Source organism: Carassius carassius, chromosome 20, assembly GCF_963082965.1.
Source record: "Carassius carassius chromosome 20, fCarCar2.1, whole genome shotgun sequence".
NCBI classification, from domain to species: Eukaryota; Metazoa; Chordata; class Actinopteri; order Cypriniformes; family Cyprinidae; genus Carassius; species Carassius carassius.
The window spans coordinates 24,393,614-24,417,384 of record NC_081774.1 but is presented as its reverse complement, the minus strand read 5'-3'; the positions used below and the strand labels follow the sequence as shown (position 1 = coordinate 24,417,384).

At 36.7% G+C, this 23,771-nt stretch overlaps 1 protein-coding gene across 4 annotated transcripts in view; it reads right to left on the bottom strand.

The window, feature by feature from the left end:
• Nucleotides 1–672: 672 nt before the first annotated feature.
• The window catches only part of mfn1a (mitofusin 1a), a 64,820-nt gene continuing 41,721 nt past the window's right edge, over nt 673–23,771 (bottom strand). Inside the window, exons 3-18 of one of the 4 annotated variants that reach the window (XR_009422612.1) lie at nt 18,399–18,534; nt 17,929–18,091; nt 17,283–17,407; nt 16,856–16,964; nt 14,262–14,369; nt 13,860–14,013; nt 13,492–13,559; nt 12,786–12,907; nt 12,464–12,590; nt 11,401–11,505; nt 6,499–6,601; nt 6,164–6,384; nt 5,949–6,071; nt 5,642–5,830; nt 4,170–4,304; nt 673–2,809 (exon numbers count right to left, since the gene is read on the bottom strand). Coding sequence is in view for 2 of the 4 variants with exons in the window: in XM_059502253.1 (XP_059358236.1) it covers nt 2,740–2,809; nt 4,170–4,304; nt 5,634–5,830; nt 5,949–6,071; nt 6,164–6,384; nt 6,499–6,601; nt 11,401–11,505; nt 12,464–12,590; nt 12,786–12,907; nt 13,492–13,559; nt 13,860–14,013; nt 14,262–14,369; nt 16,856–16,964; nt 17,283–17,407; nt 17,929–18,091; nt 18,399–18,534 (2,066 nt within the window). In the remaining 2 variants the exon portion in view is untranslated. Of the gene's footprint in view, nt 2,810–4,169; nt 4,305–5,633; nt 5,831–5,948; nt 6,072–6,163; nt 6,385–6,498; nt 6,602–11,400; nt 11,506–12,463; nt 12,591–12,785; nt 12,908–13,491; nt 13,560–13,859; nt 14,014–14,261; nt 14,370–16,855; nt 16,965–17,282; nt 17,408–17,928; nt 18,092–18,398; nt 18,535–23,771 lie in introns of all 4 variants that reach the window. The other 3 variants (XR_009422613.1, XM_059502253.1, XM_059502254.1) reach the window with 3 other exon arrangements.

Sequence of the window (23,771 nt, the reverse complement as noted above, 5' to 3'; positions counted from 1 at the left end):
AGGCCTTGGTCACTGCCACTCTGACATTGTCTGTCTTTCTACACACACTATGAACACCTGCCCTCTGAGATGAAGTCCTAGCTAGTACTGTATGCTTTTGCACTAGAAAATAGTCCTGTGAGACTGCACACACTGGTGTTTCTGCACTCGTTTGAATGAATGTGCTTCAGCTCTGACAAAAAAAAAACTGTCATGGACCACAAGCTACACTGTGCATATTTAGACACAAATGTGTGTATTGAAGGTATAAAGCCCTCTGTCTGTTTCTGTAAAACAACAACAAAAAAAGCAAGCCTTAAACGAAGTAATTGTTCACTTGAACCACCAGTAATCACCTTAAATTTGTGCCAATCAGTGTGAATAAATGTACAGGCTGGCTTTGTGAGCATATGAAAATATGTACAAAGGTTATGCTTTTCATTGTGGTTGTTTAGTTTTAGACTTTTTTTTTTTTTCTTCCAGGCAAGTTTTTTTGACATTAATGATACCTACATTTCCAATACCAGTTTGCATTCAGTATCGTTTTGTGCTATTTCAAGAGTTTAATATATGACATTACTGTTCATCAGGTAAATTTAATTTCAACCATGCAGTTACTTATGATATGAAAGGACATCCAACACGTGGAAGTTATGAACCTCCTGTTTTGAGTGTTTACAACATTTAGGCAGTTATTATTTAGATAATTAAGGTACACGAAGAACTTTGCATAGTGCAATGAAGGCAAAAAGGGTTTTAACCTGAATTTATTAAGTAAAACCAACATAATTCATATGACATCCAATTGTCCTCAAGGTATAGCCTTTGTAGTCGTTTAATTGACTTGAAATGTTCCTTCTCAATACAAGTTCAAAACAATCAACAATGTACAGTACACTTACAAGTAAATTAACTTATGCCTTTTTATTCTGGGAAAATGAGGCACCTGCAATTAAAATAAATGGTGAACAGCATGTGTGCACATGTAAATTTGGCAGTTATATTTGTATTATTTGGGTTTTGTAAATTGTCATCACCAACATCATAATATTGCTATGACTTTAGTTTCATGTTAACACAGTCTGCAACTTTAGTTGCTATACTTTTGAATGGTATTTTTTTGTGTTTATTGGTTTTGTTCTAAGTGTCTTCATTTATCCATGATTGTTGCTTTTTGTGTGTTTGTGAAGACTAATACGATTGACCTTAGCTCATATTGAATCCAGAACATTCATTAGATTTGAAGTTCAACCTGAACTTGCCAGTTAGTCCATAAAGTACATGAACATGATCGTAGGGAGCAGGCAACATAATATCCTATGGATATTACAGCTAGCTTACTGAGCCTTATCCTATGGATAAGATCAAATACTGTGCTAGCAATACCATAATCCATTGACTCTGAGGGGGAGGTGGGGGGCAGCTTGCTTAAGTTTACAAAAACCTTAACGGTATAAAAAATCATGCATGACCTTTATTAAGTTAGAACTTGACAATTAAATCGGCATGCAGGTAGTTTCCAAATGTGAAAATGATTGTGTTAGAACTATCGTATTAAATGATGCAGCTTATATTATCCAGATCTTTGCAATCACTTTTTCTTTCATTTAAAGTAGGCACTCGGCACATAACTTATGATGTGAGGCTTAAATGTTTGTATTTTTTTAAGTATTCCCTTACAACATTTGCTTTCCACGTGCTGGCCTTCTTGCTAAAGGCAGTGACAGCTTAGTTTTTCTGAATTTGAATTTAACCAAGGTTGTTTTTACAGAGGTGGTTATGCTGACAAGCATTGAAATTACAGCACTGAAACCCCAAGGCAGACTGGCAGCAGTTCATGTCTAAAATGGATAACAATACTACAAAGAAATACCCTGCCTTCAACTCTAAAAATGAAAGTGAATAAAGAAGTAAAAGCAGCATTGGCTGTAGCGTGATCACAGATTAAGTTAGATTCAATGTATCACATTGAAGGGTTGTTTAGCTTTGCTTTCACTTGCTACAGAAACTTTTTCATTTATAAACATACAGGACACAAATAACTGAAGTGCAATCTTTTAATCATATTAACAACACCATATTAACTGTCACCAACCCTCAAACAAATTGTGGTTTACCAAAAAGCAAGCGTGCTTGATTCATAGTGGTTTTGATGTATTTTATATAGCGATAGATCTACTTCCTAATGGGTGCAAAATAAACGATCCTTGCTGATGTAATGGACAAGATATTTGGATGGTCCTGCATATGCTGTAACTATTTGATTTAAAATCAGATGATTTTGATTTTAATTCACTTATACGGTAATTAGTTGCCCCTCCCTGGTGTGTGTGTATATGTCATGGACAAAACCAGCAGACATAACTGCCTCTTGATTCTAACATACATTCCTCTTAATTCACTTTAAATGCTTTATTGACAACAGATTTGTATTATTTGCTTTATGTTGGCTCAGAAAACAATGATTTCTTGCTGTGGAATCTTTTTTTATTTCGTTTTTTTACAGAATTTGTTTGTATTCGTACAGTGGCAGTAAAACCTGTTACTATTTGTTGTCGTAACCAATAAATTCTTTTCATCAAGAGATTGTCTATGCATTATTACTTTGCTACAATTAGTTGTCAGTGAGGAATCTGGACATCTTGAACTGAAATAAATCATTCACATTCCATGTAATGTTTCCTTCAGCAGATGTTGGGTTGTTCCAGCACTGAACACTGGAGGACAGTCTTACTCATTTCCAGTTTCTTGCTGCTCTAGTTAATGTTGAGTCTGCAGATATTGTGCTGAAAAAGACTCCAGTTGTGACTCCAGATCAGTGGCTTTATGCCTGAGAATAAAACAAATGTTATCGTTTCAGACCATGTAAAACTGAATTGTGTGATTTCTGAACTAATAGTCTCAACAATTGCAAAAAAATTAAGGTTTTGTTTTTTAGACGAGTTTCCTGAACCCTCCCCTGATTTTGCTCTATGGACTCATTCTATTGTTTGAGCCAGTGTTGATGTGTTTGGATGCTCAATCTTTTCAGAGACCTGCTGCACAAACCAGGTCTATGTGGCAAGTTTTTCTGTCTGAATAATGTTTCTTAGAGGTGTTTATTGGCACAGTGAATTAACACTAATCTGGTTGGGAAAGTTTTGTTCTAGGTTCAAGACAGGTACTGAATGAAGCCACATTCTCAAATCTTGTTGTATACAACTGATATAGGTCAGTGATACCTGGACTATTAGTGAAGCAACAAACAGCCAAGTATGGTGACCCATACCCAATTCGTGCTCTGCATTTAACCCATCCAAAGTGCACACACACAACAGTGAACACACACACTGTGTACACACATCTGGAGCTGTGGGCAGCCATTTATGCTGCGGTGCCCGGGGAGTAGTTGGGGGTTCGGTGACTTGCTCAAGGGTACCTCAGTCGTGGTATTGCCAGTGTTCTGTCGATTTATTCTACGCTGTCAGATTTTCCTACCTCCCACTAAAACAGTGGGTAGTACAATTCGACAACGAGAAAAATGCATCTGTAAAGTTATGGTTTATTAACGTCTACACCTACCACAACCCTAAACCTACCCTTACAGTAGGGTTAGGAGTCAAACTCTCTAACCATTAGGACACGACTTCCCCATTATTAACAACTTTGACTTTTTTCTTTTGCATTTGAAGATGTATTGAGGCCTACAGATACTTTATGCATTACATATGAGCAATTATGTTCATATTATTTTATATTTTTATACAATAAAAACCGTTTTAGAATTATTTTTGGATTTATATAAATTCACTTGTTCTTAATCTTCATCTTCCGATAAAGCAATTCTGCTGGTTTTGTTCAACTCTCATCACGAGGCAGACCTTGGAAGAATCAGTCTACAAATGGCTTACTAACAGATGGGATATAAAAAAAAAAAAAAAACAATATATATATATATATATATAAATATATATATAAAACTATTTAAAACTAAATCAGCTTTAAGTCAGGAAATATAGCAAAAAATACAAATGCAATTTTGTAATGTAGAAAAATATCAAATAAACATTAAAATCGTGTTATATAATGTTGCCCCACCTTTGTTGAGCTTAATCCTACAGTATTACCAATTGACAAGGATTTGCTTTCAATTAAAGATAATTATCTCTATGAGCTGTCATTCGCTCTCACGCACATCATGACTGTTCTACCTGAGGGTTTTGGAGTGTTTCTGGACACTCTCCAGGCGCTGAATCCTGGCGCTGAGTCTGCGGATCTCTGTTTCAAGCTCCATCTCGCTCTTGTCAACCTGTTGGCACATGCGGGCAAAGACGGCCACCATCTCCCTGTAAGAACGCAGAGAAGCATATCCTTCACACATTGCCTACACACACTCATCTCACAGACCATATAAACCAATATTTCAAACATCTCAATATGTTTGTATGCAGGTCGGTGAAGTGCAGCATTGTCTTTTCAGCTGTCGGCTTGTGGATGAAATATTCACTCAACATTGCCATGAGTAAGTGCTGGGAAAAGGCAGGTGATGTGTCACATAATTTACCTTTTACTAAGCCTATGTCCTTCAGTGTGCAAAGTTGATGGATAGATTTAAATAGCTGGTTAAAAGGGTCACTGCTGGATCATTTTAGTTTTAAGTGGGAAATCAAAAAGTAGATTCAGAACACTCATGGTTCTGCTTTAATTCCATATATGGTGTTCGTATCATAATGATATGGTCAAATTTACTATTGTTTCACTGGTGAAATCTAGTCATTTCATAGGAATCAATTTTGCGTGAGGATAAAAATTTCCTCATGCAGATTCTGCATAGGGTTCATGGGGAATTTGAAAATTGCTTGGTTTGAAAGTGATTTGGATTTGAGCTGTGCTTCATACATACATTTCACTATTGACTATAGACAACCTTTTTTTTGTTACCTCACAAAATTTAATAGAATGCTGCTGATGTAACTGGACACATTTACCACTGTTGTAAGAATTTGATTTAAATGATTCCTAATCATTTAATTAGGAATCAATGAGATCACAGATTTTTTTGTGAGGGTGAAAAATGTTCCCAACACAGATTTTACAACAGGTTCAAGATTTCCTGAATTGACCAAAAGAAGGTTGCATTGTTTGAAAGTGACGTGTGTGAGCTGTGCTTCAAACATAGCTTTACTATTGACTATAAACTATTTTGTCTATGAATGTGTCTGCACATTTAGAATCATATTTTACAAAAGAGTAAACGGAAAAGCCCAGAATATTCCACATTCTCTAGGACTAAAAAACCATAGCTTTATGCTTTCAGAGAAACTCACAATATGAAGGACAAAAATTAGGAAAAGGCAGATATATGACATTTGCAAGTTACAGCAAAGAGCACTTCTCTTTTTACACATTTATCCGTCTTCTTTGTGCGTATGCTTGCAACCATTCAGGTGTTGTTATTTATAAAACTAATATATAAAGCAGTGGAGTCAAATGTAAAAAAAAAAAAAATAAGTTTCAAAACTTCAGTCCCTATTCAGAGTAATTGCAGAGGAAAGAGTAGCCAGAACATTCCGTTAAACATCTCCTTTGGTATGGCACAAGGTTGGGTAAATGATAACAGAATTTTCACTATCTATGTGTTGAATGTATCCGTTTTTGTTAGGTCTGTCACTCACTGTTGCACCTGCTGTCCACAGTCACTGCTGATAATGTGTGAAATGGCCTGCAGTCTTTGAGTGGCAAAGTCCACAAACTGTTGCTTCAGTGCCCTCTCTTTAGCACTGTTTGTCCAGGTCAGTCTTTCATACAGGTATAGTAAACTGTAGAGACTCACAGAAAGTACAATAAGCCTCCATCCCACAGAACGCCACACCTGTCCAAAAATGGGACCACACAAGTATATTTTACATGATTGTATTTAAAATGATTGTTACAGAACATAAAAATACATATAAAATATTATAAAGCCTTTTTAATCTGATATATCTTACCACTCCAGCAATGACCAACATGCCAACTGATGCTCTGGAAGTGAGAGAGACCAACCCTGTTGCCATGGACATAGCCAACTCCTCCTGGGCCTGGGTTCCCAATGGAGCAGAGGAAGAGGTGACCTGTGGACAAAGTATATTACTCCAATTAAAGCAAGTGCACCCCCCCCCCCCACACACACACAAAACAAACGAAAAATCACTTTGACATTTACTTGCAATTTTTGTTCCAACAGGCTCAAAGCTTGTTTTGCTTTACCAGGCCCTAGGAAACGGTTCACCAAGAATGTAAGACCCAATGAGAAATTAAAGTTGATGTCCTCCACAAAATCTTCACAGAGGCTGGCAAAGTTCAGGTCATAAGTAATACTGAACTTCCTGTTGGGGAGGTGTAGTTGACATCGGGCAGCAGGGGGCAGCAGAGGACGTAGAGTGTCTAGGCATGATAATGACAGGACAGGACTGTCAATGCTGACAGCAGTCTAAAATATCTTTTGCCAGGGTAAGATTGTTTACTGGAGACTTTGTGTCTGAGTGGATGAGTGTGTACCCATGATGTCTCCCTGAGATGACAGCACATAGCCATTTATGCTGCTGGAACAGTGCAAGTCCAAATTCTTCACCATTCTCTCTTCCACATAGGCCATGAGCTTCTGCAAAATGATGCAAACAAACACAATCATGGGCGTTTTTCGTTGTTAGGTAATGAAAAAGAAACAAAATACTTTCAAAAAAACAAGAGTGTATGTGTGCGTATGTATATATATATATATATATATATATATATATATGTATATATATATATATATATGTATGGGCCATTCTACAAAATTGGTCCAAAGTTAAAGTTGTAAACGTCTTAAAAAACTTTTTCCAAAGAATTTGTATGAATGCAAATTTTATAAAGGTACACATTTCTAGTAATTGTGCAGTTAATTCTCATATTGTATTTTCAGAAAGTTTTGGAATATTTGTCCTCTCTCCAAATTTGTCACTACCTAAATACAGTAATAATTTAATTAGAAGGGTTATTTTGACCTATTCAGATTTTGCTTACATTTAGATTGTAAATATATATATATTTTTTACTATTTTATAAAAAAAAAATAATTCAGAGGTAAATCAATAACAGTTACATTTTTAGCAATATTTCAAGTGTCATTCATGAGATTTGTTGTATTTTGAAGATGATCAAAATGATTTCAAACTTAAGGATTCATTAGTCTGAATACATTGAATCAAAAACGATCCTAACATTTTAGTTGATAATTCTGTATACTTTATTTTTGACAAAACATCCCATGTTTCAGTAGTGACATTTTTGGAAGTGACAGTAGTGCTTTGGTAGCACCCACATAAAATTACAGAATTTTAACTCACATATTAAACACTTCTAAAACATAAATACAAAACTTTTTTGGGGGGGGATTAAAATTGTGTTTATTTTCCACAAATATGAGTATTATGTACTCCCTTTTGTCACTACCAAAACAATGACATGTTTCAGTTATTACTGTTTCGTTACTGACAATTCTATGAGATAACACCAAAAAAAAAACCAAAGATGTCACTACTGAAACTCCACAAATTTTTGGTTAGTGACTTTTTTAGTAGTGAAAATTTTAAATACTTTTGAACCTAGCTAATCAGCACATGGTTAGCTAGCACAGTTCTCAACAGTGGTATACATTTAAAAACTAAATGTTATGGAATAATTTCCAAAAAGGTGTAGTGACGTTCCTAAAGTTAAACACAGATTTTTCAGACTTTTACACATTTACCTCAAAAAGACCTATATACTCACATCTTATAGCTATGAAAGAGGGGAACACAGAAATATTAACTGGTCATAAATTTATGGGTTTAGTAAAAATCAGTCTTGATCATGGACTACTGACCATGGAAAAATGTCCTGCATTTCCATGTCACTACCAAAACAGTAGTGACATGGAAATGCAGGACATTTTTCATAATATACAAAGACAAAAAATAAAATAAATATATATTATTTTGAACTTCACTTTTTAAAAGAATCAAAAAGATACTTTGGAAACAATAGGGAAAAAAATAATTTCAATATTTTCATAAGTTGAAATTTAGGGGTTAGGCTTCGGGACAGCCACCTCACAACTAAAAGGAATATATAAATTCACATTTTATATATATTAAACGTACTAATATTTCAAATATTAATGTGGATTTCAACATATAATAGAAGTATCTTAATAAAAATCTAAGATTTCATTACTTAAATGCTTTTTAAATGTGTTTTTTGGTTTTGGGACAGCGGTTTGCACCTATTCTGTAGAATGGCCCATATATACAGGTGCTGGTCATATAATTAGAATATCATCAAAAAGTTGATTTATTTCACTAATTCCATTCAAAAAGTGAAACTTGTATATTATATGTATTCATTACACACAGACTGATATATTTCAAATGTTTATTTCTTTTAATTTTGATTATTATAACTGACAACTAAGGAAAATCCCAAATTCTGTATCTTGGAAAATTTGAATATTACTTAAGACCAATAAAAAGAAAGGATTTTTAGAAATCTTGGCCAACTGAAAAGCATGAACATTAAAAGTATGAGCATGTACAGCACTCAATACTTAGTTGGGCTCCTTTTGCCTGAATTACTGCAGCAATACGGCGTGGCATGGAGTCGATCAGTCTGTGGCACTGCTCCGGTGTCATGAGAGCCCAGATTGCTCTGATAGTGGCCTTCAGCTCTTCTGCATTCTTGGGTCTGGCATATTGCATCCTCCTCTTCACAATACCCCATAGATTTTCTATGGGGTTAAGGTCAGACGAGTTTGCTGGCCAATTAAAAACAGGGATACCATGGTCCTTAAACCAGGTACTGGTAGCTTTGGCACTGTGTGCAGGTGCCAATTTCCTGTTGGAAAATGAAATCTGCATCTCCATAAAGTTGGTCAGCAGCGGGAAGCATGAAGTGCTCTAAAAGTTCCTGGTATATGGCTGTGTTGACCTTGGACCTCAGAAAACACAGTGGACCAACACCAGCAGATGACATGGCACCCCAAACCATCACTGACTGTGGAAACTTTACACTGGACCTCAAGCAACGTGGATTGTGTGCATCTCCTCTCTTCCTCCAGATTCTGGGACCCTGAATTCCAAAGAAAATGCTAAATTTACTTTCATCAGAGAACATAACTTTGGACCACTCAGCAGCAGTCCAGTCCTTTTTTGTCTTTAGACGCTTCTGATGCTGTCTGTTGTTCAAGAGTGGCTTGAAAAAAAAAAAGAATGCGACAGCTGAAAGCCATGTCTTGCATACGTCTGTGCATAGTGGTTCTTGAAGCACTGACTCCAGCTGCAGTCCACTCTTTGTGAATCTCCCCCACATTTTTGAATGGGTTTTGTTTCACAATCCTCTCCAGGGTGCGGTTATCCCTATTGCTTGTACACTTTTTTCTACCACATCTTTTCCTTTCCTTCGCCTGTGCTTGGACACAGATCTCTGTGAACAGCCAGCCTCTTTTGCAATGACCTTTTGCGTCTTGCCCTCCTTGTGCAAGGTGTCAATGGTCGTCTTTTGGACAACTGTCAAGTCAGCAGTCTTCCCCATGATTGTAGCCTACATAACTAGACTGAGAGACCATGTGAAGGCCTTTTGCAGGTGTTTTGAGTTAATTAGCTGATTAGAGTGTGGCACCAGGTGTCTTCAATGGGCTAGTTGCACAAGATGGCGCCGGTGAGCTTCAGCGATGCGAGTGTGTGCATACTTATTTCCGGTCTTGTGACGCTCGCATTGACTGTAAGGGAAACTTACATACGAAACTTGGCTAGATGTATATAATTAATGATATTCAAATTTAACAGCCGATAGTGGTATATCAAAAACATGGGGAAACATCCTCCCTACATTTTGCGTACCTCTGTGTGGAAATTCATCAAGATACAACGCGGAGATTGCTTTATTGTTCTGTTGATTATGCGGATCAGCGTCAGGTCAGGTCCACAGGGATTTCTTCTTTCAAACACAAACCACTCAAATATGCAATACTTTTCATTTTCGAAGAGCTGGTTTTGTTCTGACTTATGTAAGATCAATGTTTCTGACTGTCAAACAAGACGCACAGAGATTTCTGATAAAGCATGTTTTATTAACTTTATTTGATAACATAATTTATAACTAACTGTACAATTAAACGTAATATAATTATGGTAGGTTTGCCTTAAATAAAAGATCGCTGTTTGCATTCATGTGTGTTTTTATCTATGTTTATTTGTTTTGTGAAAGATCTACAGCATAAATCATTATCTGTCTATGAGCAGCTATATTGTTATTCTTTTGCATTAATTATCAGATTAAACAGATATTAAAATTAGTCACGTATTTTTTACTGTGTAAAATAATAAAATATGTTGTGAAAATAACGATGAAACAGACTGATGTATGTGTACAATTGAGAAATGGATACTTCTGAAGATAAATCGCAGCCCACGTCTCACGAGGTAAATATTTCATTAAAAAAAAAAAATAATGCAAACATTTTCGAGAAATAAGTAATTTGTACATTCACATATTTGGTAAGATAAAAATACATTATGTAGCTGTGTATACAAACCATGAGTTCAACTTTCATCTCGTGAACAGTAGGGAACATAGTGTATTTAATTCATTCACCAGACCCAAACATGCACAAGTTTCAAATCCACTGGCTCAGTTAATATTTATAGCATAGTAATAATAGCAGTGTATATCTTATTTGCATTTGAAGTGATATTATAAATCCTGTAAACATATAGAAGGTAATATTTTGACTTCTCCGGTTCTCTGCACTGACGTTTAGCACAACCGGAAATATCTACGCACACACTCGCAAGACCGGAAATCCAAGATGGCGGAGATATGCAACTAGCCCATATTGAACCTTTTCACAATATTCTAATTTTCTGATATACTGAATTTGGAATTTTCCTTAGCTGTCAATTATAATCATCAAAATGAAAAGAAATAAACATTTGAAATATATCAATCTGTGTGTAATTAATGAATATAATATAATAATATACAAGTTTCACTTTTTGAATGGAATTAGTGAAATATATTGTATGACCAACACCTGTATATATATATATATATATATATATATATATATATATATATATATATATATATATATATATGGATTTCATGTTTATCTGTAATTAGTTTTTCTGTCTGCTGTTGTTTATCTGTTTTGATATTGTAAAGCAACCATAGTTTGCAGAAAGGTGCTATATACAATAAACATTATTATTATTATTATTATTATTTAACTCTCTAGACAGGAGTCAGTGAGCATAACTCACTCACTCACTCACTCACTCACAAAGCTCATGTGTTTGGGTTTCTTTGATGTATGTTTCATGCTTCAAAAGTTCATGTTTTTTCTAATCTGGCTTTTAACATAAATTACTTTAAAAAACTCACAGATTTGTACAGGGCTAAGGCATTCGGGGCAGGGCTAAAATCAGAGCAGAATTCATCCACAAGAACAGACAGGCCACAAATCTCTTCTGCCATGGCATTGGAGACCTAGAAAAGCAGCAGTGAGAATTCAATTGGCTTATTCAACACCATGTAGAAAACACAAGGTTAGATACAGATGCTACTCAACCAAAATAAATATTTTACTGGTGGAGGTACTACTGCCTTGTATGTGGCAAAAATGAATTTGCAGGTTTTGATGGCTAAGGGGCGCTTTAACAAAGGACTACACTTTAAATTATCAGGCAAATGTGTCAAATAGCTTTTTCGTGAGTAGTAGTCAACTTTGCCTTGCCAATGGGATAGATTTGATGGTTAAAATAATCTATATTCAACAAAGCAAATTAATACTTATTAGGCCTAACTTATGTTCGCTTGTGAGAACGAATAGTTTAGAATGAATTAAAGTAAATGTCACAGTTGTGAACCTTTGTTTACATTTTACTGCATGCTACACAAGACCATATTTTAGATTTGTACATAATTAACAGGTGTGCAGTATTATATCACTAAATCCTATTTTACATTATTCTCGTGATAAAGAAAAGGTGGTTTATTTTGCATTGGAGCATCAAAAGTGGTTGCAAATACATATATCATAAAACTCGTCTTTTTAGGCAAATACCAGAAATGAGTGTCATATAATAAAATATTTGTATTCAATGTGATCACACTTTAATAAAAACTTACTTTCATAGTATGTACATCTGCATTTTATTGTTTATGATGAGGAAATTTGCAAGAGTGCAGAATTCAGTCATTGTGCACACGCACTGAACAAAAATGTGGAATTTCAATAATGACTGATCTGAACGGTTCTACATTTCATGCCATTATTAACACTTTTCATTTTATTTTCACTTTATTTACCACAGCCAAATAGAAGCATTTTTTGTGAGCAGTAGCACCATTGCTAATTTCCGATCAGTGCCCAGAAAAAGGCTAAGCCTTGCCCAGCCTTACATGCACTCTGCCTATGCTGGTACTGGTGGAACTTGCAGATTACCTTGTCAGCCATTTCCTCAGTGATGGCCTTTATCTTGTCTTTGATGTCCTCGGTTAGGAAGTTGAGCTGATTTTGCACAAACTCCAGCCGATCCATTAGAGCCTCGCGCTCTTCTAGTGAGAACACTCTATGGATTTACAGAGATTCAAAAAGCAGATCATTCCCTTTGTAACTAGAACAACAACAACAAAATACCATGCTAAAGAACAAAACAGTTTTGCACTGAGTGAGAGAACCTTGGTTCAATAGTGGTACCAATTATTGTCTTTGGGAGCTTGGAAAGAGACCCTCTGTTATAAAGCAGACAGGTTTTGGAACTTACTTCTTTTCTGCTGAAGAAATATTGATGGCATCCATGATAGCCTTGACTGACTCAGTGATCTGCCAGGCTCTAATTGTGTGCTGCTCAAACTTGGTTTTCACGGCAGACTGTGATATAAATTCCTGTGGAATCCATGAAGTGTGTTCTTGCCATCAGTATGCCAAAATTATCAAAAATCACGTCACGATTAAAACTAATCAAAACATGATTCCAGCTGTAAGATTTTATATGCCTATTATCATGGTTGAGATGTTTTGATGCTTTCTACTCTTATCATTAGCTGCTACCATGCCTGAATCACAACAGACCCCTCTATTAATGCCATCATAGATTACTGTGAATTTTCATCCCTGGATCCTAAGAATGTGAGGTATGCTCACCTACTCAAATCTGCTAACTTGGCTCAAGGATTGCCACTACAGGAATGGCTGCCTGGAATCTATGAAGAACACCAAATATCTCACACATCTGGGAGCCAGCAGCACATGGCCTGAATCGATGCAAACCAGCTTGCTTAAGGAGACCATCATCACGTCACACCATTTCTGGGTAAAGCCATCATAAATTCTCATCTAGTCTAAACAGCATACAGACAAGACTAAGACTCATTTTCCACAAAGCTCCTCTTAATCTTCATTGTTTTCAGCTTCATTGTCAGACAACGATTATCCTGGAGCCAGTCACCACAGTTTGAGTACATTCTCACCTCGAATGTTCTTTCGAAACTCTGGAACTCCATCAGTCGCTCTTGGAATCCTTCAGCCAAAGCATCGCCTTTAAATAAAAAGCATATGCCCCATTTGGTCCCCATAATACCACCAATATATAAAATAAGAAATGAAGCATGTGTGATGGAGCATCATTTTGACATTTTTTTCACACTTGAAGTTGCTCCTCTGATACCATTCTCAATATAATTGGGCCACTGCATGATTTATTAGCATCTGCCTCAAAGTGTTTTATGGTTGTTACACTCATTTTTAACTGGGCTAGGCCAAGTTTTCCTGGTTTCCCTCCAGAACAGTGTCAAAAGCAGAAGGTTCTGCACTGTGTGACCAAAGCAGTGGAGCCTACCAGTCTCTGGCATTTCCTGGGCACGGTGGATCCTGGCACTCAACACCTCCTTGGCAGAGACAAAGAAGATGCGTTCAGGTGCCTTGTTTAGGTCCACTACCTTTAGCTCCTCCACTAAGAAACTGACACAGCGATCCATGTGCTGTTTCCGCACCTAAAAATGCAGTGAAGCAGTAAAAAAGTAACAAGTCAACAGAATTAAACTTAAACGTCTTCCATATATTTTCATATCTATTTATATGTGAATGTATATGAACTGTTAAACATTTTTGGCCAATTTTTAAGTGTCAGTAAAAAATATTTTAACCTATAAATCTGAAAATCATCAGTTTTGTGTGCAGCAGCTTCGTTTGGTGATTCACTTGTGACTAATAAAGATTCCTCACATGCAATAAAACTTACATCTTCCAGATACTCTGGCTCTAAGACAGACGCATCCCACCGATTATTCAGGATGAAAATGTTGGGCTTTGATATGCGTTCATTCACTTTGTGGAAAAAGTGTTTCTCCTTTCAAAGTAGTGAAACAAATAAAACAAGAACATAAGAAAGGAAAACAAACAAATCATTTTAATTGTAATACAGTTGAAAGGCATCACAACATTATAATTCACTGCTTATAATTGCATAATCATTTAGTGTTATTCAATTATTAGTAGGGCTGTCAGTAGATTAAAAATCTAATTAATTATAGGGTGCTGCGATTAATTAATCTAATTAATCGCAAACTAAATTTGGCTGTGAAAGTACCCTCAAAAGATAATTTAAACCTATCATTGTGTAAACTTTTTAGGCTACAATTGCCAAACATAAAGTATATAACATAAAAAAGATAATTCGAGAAACATCTCAGTATTTTTGTTCGTGCAATGAAAGTCCGCCTTTAATGTTTTTATTAATTTTTTTAATAACTGGAATGATGAATGGGCCTTTGAATCACTGATTCACACAATTCATTCAAAATGCGGTTTCATTCAGAAGCTGATCACTGCTGTGTTGTTTGGAGATGCACAACAGTTCTGCTGTGGCTTTATAGGTAATATTTTATTTGGCAAAATTGAACAAAACACACAATACTGTGTTTAAAATTCTGAAAAAACAGAAGTGTTAATTATAGGACCTAAAAACTCTGCTTGTAATAACCTAGAACACTGTCTTAGACTTGATGGTTGCTCTGTCAATTCTTCGTCATCAGTTTCTAGCATTTGTAAAACTGCATTTTTCCATCTCAGAAAAATATCTAAATTACGGCCTATGCTCTCAATGTCAAATGCAGAAATGTTAATCCATGCATTTATGACTTCAAGGTTAGATTATTGTAATGCTTTATTGGGTGGTTGTTCTGCACGCTTAGTAAACAAACTACAGCTAGTCCAAAATGCAGCAGCAAGAGTTCTTACTAGAACCAGGAAGTATGACCACTGCACAACACTGCACTGGCTCCCTATCAAACATCGTATAGATTTTAAAATATTGCTTATTACTTATAAAGCCCTGAATGGTTTAGCACCTCAGCATTTGAATGAGCTCCTTTTACATTATAATCCTCTAAGTCCGCTACGTTCTCAAAACTCAGGCAATTTGATAATACCTAGAATATCAAAATCAACTGCGGGCGGCAGATCCTCTTCCTATTTGGCACCTAAACTCCGGAATAACCTACCTAACATTGTTCGGGAGGCAGACACACTCTTGCAGTTTAAATCTAGATTAAAGACCCATCTTTTTAACCTGGTTTACACATAACATACTAATATGCTTTTAATATCCAAATCCGTTAAAGGATTTTTAGGCTGCATTAATTAGGTAAAACGGAACCGGGAACACTTCCCATAACACCCTATGTACTTGCTACATCATTAGAAGAATGGCATCTACGCTAATATTTGTCTGTTTCTCTCTTATTCCGAGGTCACCGTAGCCACCAGATCCAGTCTGTATCCAGATCAGAGGGTCACTGCAGTCACCCGGATCCAGTACGTATCCAGACCAGATAGTGGACCAGCACCTAGAAAGGACCTCTACTGCCCTGAAAGACAGCGGAGACCAGGACAACTAGAGCCCCAGATACAGATCCCCTGTAAAGACCTTGTCTCAGAGGACCAGCAGTACAAGACCACAGGAAACAGATGATTCTTCTGCACAATCTGACTTTGCTGCAGCCTGGAATTGAACTACTGGTTTCGTCTGGTCAGAGGAGAACTGGCACCCCCAACAGAGCCTGGTTTCTCCCAAGGTTTTTTTCTCCATTCTGTCACCGATGGAGTTTCGGTTCCTTGCCACTGTCGCCTCTGGCACACTGTTTTCATAAGAATGTTGTTCAGTTGCTTTGACGCAATGTATTTTGTTTAAAGCGCTATATAAATAAAGGTGACTTGACTTGACTTTAAATTTTGCACAATATTAACTTCTTATTTACTGAACTGTTCAAATTTGCACAATACTAGGTTTAAATTTTGCACAATATTAACTTCTTATTAACTGAACTGTTCACATTTGCACTTGTGTTCTTTGTGATGAAAACAGCACTGGTGCGATTTGCTCTTGCTGCTAATCATGATGGCTAATTATATATTAAAAATATGAGACAAAAACTCATACAGGGGCTCTTTTTTTCGCCCAATATCTAGAATTTTTAGGGCATAACTGCATTTATGGAGTTGTTGTCCTGCATCATCAACAATCCACTGTTTGAAATGTAAGATGACATACAGGGCTGGGGGTGGGGCCAGTGTGTTAACTGCATTAAAATATTTTAATCGCATTATTTTTTCACAACTAATTAATTAATGCATTAAACTGACAGCCCTAATTATTAGTAATCTATTTTTCAACATAAACTTTAAATTAGAATCTAAATGTAAAATAGTGGAAATGCAGATTCACAATTACATATCCAATACTGACTGATACTAATAAATGAAGAAAATAAGTAAATAAAATATTTTGTGTATCCAGTACTGAGTAGTGGTTAGTTCCTCTGTATGTCTACTTACAGTATTCATTATAGTAGACTCAGAGTTGGCCACAAGCACAAAGACATCAGCATCTAAACAAAACTTATCAATCCAGCTGTCCAGCTCTGATGTGACATCTGTACCTGGGCTGCAGAGTGAGAAGAGTATGGGTTATTAATATTTCATCACACTACACACATCTTGTTTCATTCTTTATTGCTAATTATATCAGGCAATTTGGAGTCTGATTTTCATTTCTGCAAACAGAAATCAGAAATGAAACCTTTTTTCCTGTAAACCAAGTAGGCTTTTACCACCCATGATACCTAGAACAGCACTGGCAAAATTCATTGGTGCTTTCACTTGTCCCTCTTCACTACACAGTTGTCCAAGTCTGTTGTTTATATGCTAAACCTGTCCTACAGAACCTTAACTCAGCTCTGACAACCTACAGAGGGGTCCATACCTGTCCATCAGGACCAGATCATCTCTCAGCAGGGCACACTTAGCTTTGGGCCAAAACACTCGGACCAGACAGCCTGAGTCTTGGTTCCTGTCCATATGTAGAGCGTGGGCAAGCTGATTGACTGTCTGTATGATAAAGACAAACTCTAAGGTTCAAGATAGTAGAATGTCATAAGGAAAATCTTTTTTGCATTGTGTAAAAAGCTACTTCGGCACCGATAGCCTTGTTGGCAGTGCGCCGACATACAGTATGGTGCTGTTGCGCTAAAGGCGTCCCAAGTTTGAGTCCTGGCTTGTGGACCTTTCCTGATCCCACCCCCACTCTCTCTCCCACATTGCTTCCTCTCGCTGCTTAACTGTTCTATCAAAGTAAATGCAAAAATGCCTAAAAAAATATTAAATAAAGCTATTAACTTGAGAATTGAGATAAAACATGTACTACATAACTTGCCATGGCATTAGTTTAGAAAGCATCAGTAAAATCCACTAAAAATAGAAACTATATAACTTTTAATTTGATAAGAATTATGACATATATTATCATACACTCCCCCTAAAACTGTCCTTATGTAATATTTTATGTAGATTAAACATATCAAATTAATGTAGTTAACAAACATAATAAGCTCTGGAAACTTGTGTCATACTTCAATGCTTTTACTCTCTTCAGAGTCCTCAGTGGTAAGGTAGGCATGTTCCCCATCTGTGCCCTCCACACTCAGGAAACAATTAGTGGTGTGGCCGATTCCACTGGGCAGAACCCGTTCCCTTAGCATGGCATTAATTACTGTACTCTTTCCATTACTGGTCCTGAAAAACAACATAGAACACCCAGTAACAAACTGTCTATTTAGCTTCTCTGATTCAATATTATCTCAGACCAAATTAGTGAGATGAAAGAGAGAGAAAAAAAGAGAGATTAAGTTTATGTTTTTGATGCCTCGTTTATGGATTTGTATAAAGTAACTATGTGTAACAGCCCCCCCCCCCCAAACAAAAACCTTTGCTGAACAGCTGAAGAGCTAAAGCAAACATTGATGGTTCATTTTATTCTGCTAGCCTGTTACCATTTGGTTTAGATTCCACTAAACTTAGAGTATAATAGCTGTAGTTGTACCTGCCAAAGAAGGCCACCTTCATATGTCTGCGGGCTAGCACATCTTTGATGGCGGTTAGTTTCCTGGAGCAGACCTGGATCTGCAGACACTGTTTTTCCTGTGCTACATGCTCAAGATCCTCACTCTTCCACGTCTCTGGGTACCACACATTAAATAACATCATACAGTAAAGAGCAGGTCCAGACTTTTTTTTCTTTCATATTTTATCTTTCAGCCTTATGCTAAAATGTTTTAAACATTATTAACATCAATCTACACCCTATAATGACAAAGCAAAAAGTTTTGGTATTTGGTATTTTCGATATCTTTGCACACCTGGATCTGGGATTCTTTTTTTCTTTTTTTTGCCATTCTTCTCTGCAGATTCTTTCAAGCTTTGTCAGGTTGAATTGGGGACTCTTGGTGGAGAGCCATTTTCAAGTTTCTCCGTAGATTTTCAATTGGGTTCAAGTCTAGACTTTGTCTAGGCCACTCCTGCACTCCTGTCTTAACTGTGTGCTTAGGGTCATTGTTCTGCTGAAAAGGGAACTCTTAGCCAAGTCTAAGGTCATGAGCACTCAAGATGAAATTTCAGTAAAATTATAGTTCACCCAAAAATTAAAGTTATGTCATAAGTTCTTTCATTCTCACTCTCAAGTCATTCCAAATTCCATTTCTTCTTTCCTTAAAATATGTTTGAAAAAATGTGTGTGTGTTTGTGTGTGTGTGTGTGTGTGTGTGTGTGCGGGGACGTGCACAGACATTTTGAGGGGCAGGGGCTCAAGTGGAAAAAAAGGCACTTTACATTAAATAAATAAAAAAATATATCTCAATATTTACTGGGATAATATCGATAACGATAATTATTAGATGATATTTTGCTGAGTGTGTTATTGTGTTGATAGGTAAGGACTACTATGGACAGCTGACTCCTAAAGTTTTTTGATATTCTTCATATTTTGTGTGTTGATCAGTTCACAGCAGTGATAGAAATGAATCTTTTACATTAAGTTTAAATTGATTTTTACTTTTTATGGGCTTTTTTTTACCTTTATAAAACCATTTATAAAGTGTGCATAATTTTTTTAGTCAAATTCTTAGATTGAATCAGTAAATTAGAGTAAAAATAAAGCAATTTTTGGGGAAGACCTGACCTGTTTATAAAGAGATGGTCTTCATTCCTCCTGGGTTGGTGCCGCTCTTCTGTCTAGAATTATCGCACATAGTCTTAGAGTTTGTACTTGACTAACTGGGGCCCAGGTCAGGAAGCAGACAGACTGGTTAAACCGACCATCTGTTAACCGCCTCACATCACAGTTAAGTGATGTGAGGTTAACAGTTAAGTCAGTTAAATCTCAGCACAAAGAAAGTCTTTCACCTATATATCACACTATAGAGACTGTGTCTGTTCCCCGAATTAGAAAATACAAAAAGCGTCCAAACCAATTTAAGAGTAACAATTTAATTGAGGTTCATCAAATAAAAAAAAAACAGATGCAATTCGGATAAGTTTTAATTGTTGGTGAATTTAACATTCATGTTGATAATGAAAAAGATGCATTAGGATCAGCATTCATAGACATTCATCAGCATTCATAGTGTTCCTGTAGCTCAACTGGTGACGTATTGCGTTAGCAGGTGCAAGGTTGGGGGTTCGAATCCCAGGGAACACTGGGAAAAATTGTTAGCCTGAATGCAATGTAAGTCGCTTTGGATAAAACTGTCTGCTAAATGCATAAATTTTTATTTATTTAATTTATAGACATTCTGAACTCAGGTGCAGGTGCTGGTCATATAATTAGAATATCATCAAAAAGTTGATTTCACTAATTCCATTAAAAAGGTGAAATTTGTATATTATATTCATTCATTACACACAGACTGATATATTTCAAATGTTTATTTATTTTCATTTTGATAATTATAACTGACAACTAAGGAAAATCCCAAATTCATTATCTCAGAAAATTTGAATATTGTGAAAAGGTTCAATATTGAAGACACCTGGTGCCACACTCTAATCAGCTAATTAACTCAAAACACCTGCAAAGACCTTTAAATGGTCTCTCAGTCTAGTTATGTAGGCTACACCATAATGGGAAGACTGCTGACTTGACAGTTCTCCAAAAGATGACAATTGACACCTTGCACAAGGAGGGCGAGACACAAAAGGTCATTGCAAAAGAGGCTGGCTGTTTACAGAGCTCTGTGTCCAAGCACATTAATAGAGAGGCGAAGGGAAGGGAAAGATGTGGTAGAAAAAAGTGGACAAGCAATAGGGATAACCGCACCCTGGAGAGGATTGTGAAACAAAACCCATTCAAAAATGTGGGGGAGATTCACAAAGAGTGGACTGCAGCTGGAGTCAATGCTTCAAGAACCACTACGCACAGACGTGCACAAGACATAGGTTTCGGCTGTCGCATTCCTTGTGTCAAGCCACTCTTGAACAACAGACAGTGTCAGAAGCGTCTCGCTTTAAAAAGGATTGAACTGCTGCTGAGTGGTCCAAAGTTATGTTCTCTGATGAAAGTAAATTTTGCATTTCCTTTGGAAATCAGGGTCCCAGAGTCTGGAGCAAGAGAGGAGAGGAACACAATCCATGTTGCTTGAGGTCCAGTGTAAAGTTTCCATAGTCAGTGATGGTTTGCGGTGCCATGTCATCTGCTGGTGTTGGTCCACTTTGTTTTCTGAGGTCCAAGGTCAACGCAGCCGCATACCGGGAAGTTTTAGAGCACTTCATGCTAGAGCTGTAATCGGGCCTTAAAAGTTAGCCCCGACAGGACCCGAGCCCGACAAGTACATTTGGATTGACAGCTTTTTTAAAGTCCGAACCCGTTTACAGCCCGACATTATTCAAATGTGCGCACACACACAGCTCTTTTGCCTTTTGTCAAGAATGAGTCATTTATACATGTTTTAACATCTCTACATGTTTTTAACAGCTCGTTTAGCTCGCAAACCGGAGCGCAAGCCCGAGCCCGACCCGAGCCCGCGTAAGATGATATAAATTAAGCCCGAACCCGTCGGGTTCGGGCAAAGATCTTCAGCTCTACTTCATGCTTCCTGCTGCTGACCAACTTTATGGAGATGCAGATTTCATTTTCCAACAGCACTTGTCACCTGCACACAGTGCCAAAGCTACCAGTACCTAGTTTAAGGACCATGGTATCCCTGTTCTTAATTGGCCAGCAAACTCGCCTGACCTTAACCCCATAGAAAATCTATGGGGTATTGTAAAGAGGAAGATGTGATATGCCAAACCCAAGAATGCAGAAGAGCTGAAGGCCACTATCAGACCAACCTGGACTTTCAAAACACCTGAGCAGTACCACAGACTGATCGACTCCATGCCACACCGCATTGCTGAAGTAATTCAGGCAAAAGGAGCCCAACTAAGTATTGAGTGCTGTACATGCTCATACTTTTCATGCTTATACTTTTCAGTTGGCCAAGATTTCTTAAAACCCTTTCTTTGTATTGGTCTTAAGTAATATTCTAATTTTCTGAGATACTGAATTTGGGATTTTCCTTAGTTGTCAGTTATAATTATCAAAATTAAAAGAAATGAACATTTAAAATAAATCAGTCTGTGTGTAATGAATTAATATAATATACAAGTTTCACTTTTTGAATGGAATTAGTGAAATCAACTTTTTGATGATATTCTAATTATATGACCAGCACCTGTACTGGGCTTAGACAACACATCTCAGGACCTACTCATTGTTGAAATCATACTCTAGACTTAATACTGTCACATTGAATTGATGTTGATGGTGTTGAAATTGTGCAGCCAATCGATGATATCTCAGATCATTATTTAGTTTGTGCAAACTTCATATAGCTAAAACTGTAAATTCTACTTCTTGTTACAAGTATGGTAGAACCATCATTTCTACCACAAAAGACTGCTTTGTAAGTAATCTTCCTGATTTATCCCAATTAAGTAACAGAAACTATGGACTCTCTCTTTTCTAGCATTTTAAATACAGTTGCTCCTTTACACTTAAGGAAAACAGTCTGACACCATGGTATAATGACCCCACTCGCACCCTAAAGAGAGCAGCCGGAAAATGGAGCGCAGCTGGAGGAAAACAAAACTAGAGGTATATTGCTTGGCGGGAAAGTAACCTATCCTACAGAAAAGTATTAAAAACTGCTAGATCTGATTACTTTTCGTTTATTTTAGAAGAAAACTACAGTGGCCCAGTAGTGCACAACACAACGAAATTCTCACAACACAACGAAATTCTCACAACACAACGAAATTAAGCCACAACACAACGAAGTTAAGCCACAACACAAATACATTAAGCCACAACACAACGAAATTCTCACAACACAACGAAATTAAGCCACAACACAAATACATTAAGCCACAACACAACACAATTCTCACAACACAACGAAATTAAGCCACAATACAAATACATTAAGCCACAACACAACGAAATTCTCACAACACAACGAAATTAAGCCACAACACAAATACATTAAGCCACAACACAACGAAATTCTCACAACACAACGAAATTAAACCAAAGCACAAATACATTAAGCCACAACACAACGAAATTCTCACAACACAACGAAATTAAGCCACAACACAACGGAAGTGCTCCTGACTACTAGGGGGCAGTGTTGAAAGTTAAACACCGATATTTCATCTAGACGTATGTGTAACTTAATATGTGTAATCGATTTTTAAATGAAAAACGTGTTTTTATTAAATGTTTTGATATCCTGATAATCTTAATGTATCGATTCATGAATGAGCAAAAAATAAATTGATAATATTTTCAATTTGGACCGTTTAGCTCTGCTCTTGTATACACAATGTTTTTCCTCAGGGGGCTTATTTAAATCCGGTGCTGTGCGGGGAAACCATTGCTCTTTCCGTAGAGCTTTCAAATTGACAAGAGGAGAAGATTTTTCATCTTACAAGAACTTCCCCTGATGACTGTAAATGAATTTCATCGCGCGGAGAAGGGCATTAAACGTTACATCAACAACTTTAGGGTGAGTATTGTTCTATCGTCTTCTAGCAAATCTAGCTAATAAGGCTGGATAACGCTGCTGCACTGACTTGATCAGCTCAAAAATAGCAGGGCTAAGTTAGAGTTTAGCTTTAAACTCCGTCCACCTCATCTTTTTATAACTCGTAAGAGATAGTAGAAATAACAGCAGGACTCCCGGTAATCCACGTTGATTTGCATCGGTGGTTCTGATAGGTGTTTGCTGTGATAGGAACTTCTTCACTTGATATAAAGTATTTTAAATACTGTTGCCATTTTTAGATTGCCATGTATCGTAATAAATCTTAAAGGACCGTTCACACCAAACTATAAAGAAAACGATAAAGATATTTAGTTTTAAAAATCGTTCTCACT